General features: G+C 43.5%; 1 protein-coding gene across 2 annotated transcripts in view; it reads left to right on the top strand.

The window, feature by feature from the left end:
- Positions 1-207: 207 nt before the first annotated feature.
- The window catches only part of RPRD1A (regulation of nuclear pre-mRNA domain containing 1A), a 70,157-nt gene continuing 64,364 nt past the window's right edge, over positions 208-6,000 (top strand). For both annotated transcript variants that reach the window (XM_049900524.1, XM_049900525.1), the window contains exon 1: positions 208-517. In XM_049900524.1, the coding sequence (XP_049756481.1) occupies positions 367-517 (151 nt within the window). In that variant the 5' untranslated portion in view covers positions 208-366. The remainder of the gene's footprint in view (positions 518-6,000) is intronic.

Here is a 6,000-nt window from a genome sequence, read left to right as displayed (position 1 = left end):
GCAGTGACTGTTTTCCCCCAAGAAGGTTCTGGGTCCATCAAATCCTGTCCTACCGCTGGCCCCGCCCCAGCGGCACGCCCCCGGTGGCCTCACCTGCACTTGTTTCGGCCTCGCCCCTTCCGCCTCTGGGCCGAGGCCGCGCCCCTTCCGTGGGCTTGTAGCTGGAAAGCTGGGACCCGCCGGCCTCTGACGTCACTGCCGGCCGGACGCCATCTTGCTGGGTTGCGGCCGGACTTGGATGTGGCGCTGGCGGTATTGAGGGCGTGGGGAAGGGTGGAGTGAGGGGGCGAGGCCGCGACGAGGGCGGTGAAACTCTCCTCCCCGCGGCCCCAGCGCGTGGGACGGCGTGAACGTGGTGTCGGAGGGATGTCCGCCTTCTCTGAGGCGGCGCTGGAGAAGAAGCTGTCGGAGTTGAGCAACTCGCAGCAGAGCGTGCAGACCTTGTCTCTGTGGCTCATCCACCACCGCAAGCACTCGCGGCCCATCGTCACCGTGTGGGAGCGGGAGCTGCGTAAAGGTGAGCCGCCCGCGCGGATCTCCGCCACCCGGCTCGTTCCCTGGTGTCACCGGGACCCCTGCCCTGCTTACCCGGAGCCCCGCACTCCCCAGCGCCCGCGGCTCCCTGACGCCTGGAGAGCCGTCTCTGTGCCTGCGAGCGGCTGTTGGCGGGGTATGAGCCGCGTGCACCGCGCTCCCTGCAAAGCCGGCGTTTAGTAGGTGTTAGTTGAATAAAGGAATGATGGATAAAATTAAACTTCGATTGATTTAACACGGGAGGAACAGTAGCTGGGGGTTCGGGACGCCGCATGCAATTAGAGCCAAAATTAAGGCAGGCTGGTACTTTATGTTTTCGTCTGTTATAGTGGTGGATAAGACCAAAAACCCGTTGCTGTCTAGTCGATTCCTATTCATAGTGACCCCATGGGACAGAGTAGAACTGCCCCATAGGGTTTCCAAGGAGCACCAGGTGGATTCGAACTGCTGACCTTTTCGGTTAGCAGCTGTAGCTCTTAACCACTGCGCCACCATGGTTTCCGTAGTGGTGGATTAAAAAAAAAAAAAAGCCATTACCATCCAGTCTATTCCAACTCATAGCAACCTTATACGATAGAGTAGAACTGCCCCGTAGGGTTTCCAAGGAGCACCTGGTTGATTGTAAGTGCCAACCTTTTGGTTAGCAGCCGAACTCTAAACCACTACACCACCAGGGTTTCCATAGTGGTGGATAGGGGAGGGGAAAGGTAAGGAAGTGGAAAGGAATAGGTTAGTGTGGGAATGGGAGTAATTTCGTAATTTCCAGTTCCGTAATACATAAACCTAGTCTAAAATTAAGAGGGGGTCAGAGTTTCAGAACTGCGGAGCCTAAAAATGCATAATGCTGTGAAAAGAACCCCCAACTTGTAGGTTTTAGAGGACCAAGATTAAGCAAGCTTCTTAACTTTTGGATTGCAGTTGCCTTATCTGAAAATGGGGAAGTTAGATTTACCTGGTCTAAGGTCTTGCTGTATATGCAGCGTCTTTCTTTGGCAAAACATTTGATAGTGCGCCTGTAAATGAAGTAAACTTTTTTGAGCTTTGAGCAGTTTTCACTAAAATATCCCGAGTCTGGCCAGTAACTTTATCTGTAAAGAATTGGTTGTATGTTAATGTGACTGAAAAATTAAAAATTTAATTCGCATAGTCTGAAATTTAATTTGTACCTTTATTATTAATTCATTGAATGGAGTAGAAGCTCTTTGTTGTTTAAAACATCTCGATGGGTATGATAGTTATTTATTAAGTGTTAACAGTTTTAACAAACCGTTACTAAAATGGGTGCTTGTTTAGTGACTCTGTGAAAGCTACATGATGTGTTAACATGGCAGCTAAAATGTGGCACTGGCTGTATAGAATAGAGAGAAGCTGTCCTCTTCCTACAAAATACTCTTGTATATTTGCTTGTGGTTAAGAAGACATTGATTTAGAGCCCTGTTTTTCACTTTATAAATAAATAAGTGTATATATATTGGCTCTCAGTGAGAAACTAGTCTTTGTGAGTGGCCAAAAAGATTTGAGAAACATTGGTGTATAGGTTGGGAAAATAGCTAACTGAACTTCGAGAAGCATTTAGAAATGCATAGTCAATAAAGGATTGATACCCAGGCTATCTTAAGAACTACTGCAAATCAACAAGACAAACAACCCAACAGAAAAATGGCAATGCTGTTTACAGGTATTTCACGGGAGATAAACCTGGAAGGCTAATGATAAAGCTTAATCTTAACTAATCCCATACCATTTCCTCTCACCCTGTGGTAACAGGTCGGCAGTTCGAACCCACCAACTGCTCCTTGGTAAACATATGGGGCAGTTCTGCTCTGACCTGTAGGGTCACTCTGAGCCGAAATCAACTCTACGACGAGTTTACCTTGGAATACGGCTTTAATCATTGCTAGGGTTTTTAGGGATGTTTAGCTGTAACTGCAGATAGCTGTGGAGTCCCTGGGTGGTGCGCATGGTGCTAAACTTAAGGTTGGAGGTTCCAGGTTGTGTCCACCCAAAGGCTCCTCAGAAGAAAGGCCTGGTGATTTACTTCCCTCAAAATCAGTCATTGAAAACCCTGTGGAGCACAGTTCTGTTCTGACCCACATGCGGTCGCCATGAGTCAGAGTTGACTCAGCAGCAGCTGGTTTTGTCACTGGCATTATGACTCTGTTTAACCTTTTGAGGAGTTGCCAGACTGCCCTCCACAACGATTGCGCCGTTTTACGTTTCCGCTGGCAGTGTATTAGAGTTGCAGTTTCTTTACGTCCTCACCACCACTTGCTATCTGTCTTTGGTTACAGCCATCCTAGTGGGTATGAAGTGTTATCTCATTGTGGTTTTGATTTGTATTTCTCTGTTGAACATCTTTTTATGTGCGTATTGGCCAGTTACATGTCTTTGGAGAAATGCTATTCAGATCCTTTGCTCATTTTTTAATTGGGTTGTCTTGTTCTTGACTTGTAAGTGGCAGTAAGGGTGAAAACCTTATGGATCACAAATGTCCAGCCCTGTCATGGAAATGGGTCAGTTGTACAAGGGGTTAAGATGAGTTGGGGACCCACTCAAAGGTAGCTAACAGCAGCAAGAGTTCTTAATGTATTCTAGATATAAGTTCTTTATCAGATGCATGATCTGCAAATTTTTGTCCATTCACTGGGTTGTCTTTTCATTTTCTTTTAAGAAAAAAAATTATTTTGTTGTTGAAAATATACCCAGCAGAACATACACCAATTCAGCAGTTTCTACGTGTATCATTTAGTTAGGTTGATTACATTCTTCTTCTTGTGCAACCATTGTCACCCTCCTTTTCCGAATTGTTCCTCCCCCATAAACATAAATTCACTGCCCCATAAAGTTCCTATCTAGTCTTTCAAGTTGCTCTTGTCAGTTTGATGCCATATAGATAGATCTTAAAAGAGGATAATGCTCAAGGCAGACATTTACTAGTTAAGCTGAACTGTTGTTTGGTTTTAAGATTTCAATGGATATTTTTGGGCTAAGGTTTAAAGACTTTCTCAAGGCAGTAGTTTCAGGGGTTCATCCACCCTCCACGGCTCCAGGAAGTCTGGAGTCCGTGAAAACTTGACACATGTTCTACTCCCCTCCCACTCCCCCACCCCTGGTTTGATCAGGATTCTTCTATGGAATCTTGGATAAAAATGTTCAGTAAAGGTAGCCGGACACCATCCAGTTCTTCCAGTCTCAAGGTAGCCGGACACCATCCAGTTCTTCCAGTCTCAAGGCAAAAGGAGGCAGTTATTCATGGAGGCAATGAGCCACACATTCCATTTCCTCTCTAATTCCTGAGTCTCCTTCTTCTGTTGCTCCAGGCAAATAGAGACCAATTATTGTGCCTTGCAAGCTTTTAAGACTCCGGGCACTACACAGTGAACTAGGAGATAGAACAGAAACACTAAACATGTTATTAGGCCATTTAACAGGGATGTCCCACGAAACCATGACCCTGAACCTCCAAACTAAGAAACCAAATTCCATGAGGATTTTGGTTGTATATATATATATTTTATGAGCAGCCTCAGTAGCTACTCTTTTTTTGAATCGTTGTAAACATGTCTGTCACACAGCTTTTGTCCATTCAACATTTTACAGGTGTACAGTTTATTGACAGCAGTTACAGTACTTGGTTGTGCAACCCTGTCTTTAATTAATGTGACATTTCCATCACCGTTAACCCCTCTCCGTTATCCCTTCCATCCTGTCCCTAGTAACCACTAGTAAACTTTGGTCACCATAAATTTGCCTTTTCTTGTCTTTATATAAAAGTCTTTTATATAAGTAAGGTCATCCTTTTGTGATTGACTTATTTACTGCATAATGTTTTCAGCTCCATGTTGTAGCATGTATCAAGACTTCGTTTTTACTGGCTGAGTAGTATTCCCGTGTATGTATGTACCACATTTTTTTTATCCATTTATCTGTTGATGGACATTTGGGTTGTCTCCACCTTTTTGGCTATTGTTTTGTGAAGAGTGCTTTGATGAACATTAGTGTATAAGTCTCTTTTTGAGTCTGCGCTTTCAGATCTTTTGGGTACATACCTAGGAGTGGAATTGCTGAGTCATATGGTAGTTCTATTTTTAGCTTTTTGAGTAGCCACCACACTGTTCCACAACAACTGTACCATTTTGCATTCCCACTAGCAAATGGATAAGGGTTCCAATTTTCCCAAATCCTCACCAACGTTTGTCATTTTCAGTTTTTTAAATCTTCGCCATCCTGGTGAGAGTAAAGTGCTATTTCATTGTGGTTTTGATTTGTATCTCTCTGATGGCTAATTACACCAAGCATATTTTCATGTGGTGATGGTTGAAATGTCTATTCAAGCCCTTTGCCCATTTTATGATTGGGTTATTTTTTCTTGAAGTTTTATATATATTTTGGCTATTAGATTCTTGTCAGGCATATGGTTTCCGAAGATATTCTCCCAGTTGATAGGTAGCTTGTCTTTTCACTTTTTTGGTAAAGTCTTTTAATGAGCAGAAGTTTTAATTTTTATGAGGTCTCATTTTGTCTTTTGCTGTTTGTGCTTTTGTTGTTATATTAGATAATCCGTTATTAAAAGCTAGGCCTGACAGCGTTGCCCCTACTTTTTCTTCTAAGAATTTTATTGTTTTAGTTTGCGCATTTAAGTCCCTAATCCATCTTGAATTTGTTTTTCTGTATGGTGTGAGGCATGGGTGCTATTTCCTTTTTTCGTAGTCTTTTCATGTAAGTGTCCTTTGAAGGTGACTGTTTTAGACTCTAAATGACTCTCTCAGTACTGGGCTACCTTACTTACCTAGTGCTGCTATAACAGAAATATCACAAGTAGGTGGCTTTAACAGAAATTTATATTCTCACAGTGTAGGAGGCTAAGAGTCTGAATTCAGGATGTCGGCTCCATGGGCATGCTCTCTCTGTTGGCTCTGGGGGAAGGTCCGTGTGTCTTTCAGCTTCTGGTCCTGGATTCGTTGGCAATCTTCTTGTTGTGTCTCTCTCTCCCATTTGTCATTGCTTGTTTCTTTGCTTTCTAGTTGCACCTTTTTTTGTAAGTGATTGGCTTAAGACATAAGCTGTACTGATTAACATAGCATGACAAAGAAAGCCCTATTCCCAGAATAGGTTATATCCACATGTAAAGGGTTAGGATTTATAACACATAATTTTCGGGAGACACAATTCAGTCCATAACATGGGCTAAAAAACAAACAAACAAAAAAACCCCACTGCCATCGAGTTGACTCCGACTCATAGGACAGAGTAAAACTGCCCCATAGAGTTTCCGAGGAACGTCTGGCGTATTTAAACTGCCGACCTCTTGGTTAGCAGCCGTAGCACTTAACCACTTCGCCACCACTATTAATGTAAATTTTGTGTTAGATTCATTGCTGCGGAAATAGTGACCGTGAATATACCTGAATTTACAAAACCAACACTGACATTTGGCCTCTTCTACGCACACACACAGGACAACAA

Source organism: Elephas maximus, chromosome 11 (assembly GCF_024166365.1).
Source record: "Elephas maximus indicus isolate mEleMax1 chromosome 11, mEleMax1 primary haplotype, whole genome shotgun sequence".
NCBI classification, from domain to species: domain Eukaryota; kingdom Metazoa; phylum Chordata; class Mammalia; order Proboscidea; family Elephantidae; genus Elephas; species Elephas maximus.
This window is presented reverse-complemented; position numbering and strand designations above follow the sequence as displayed.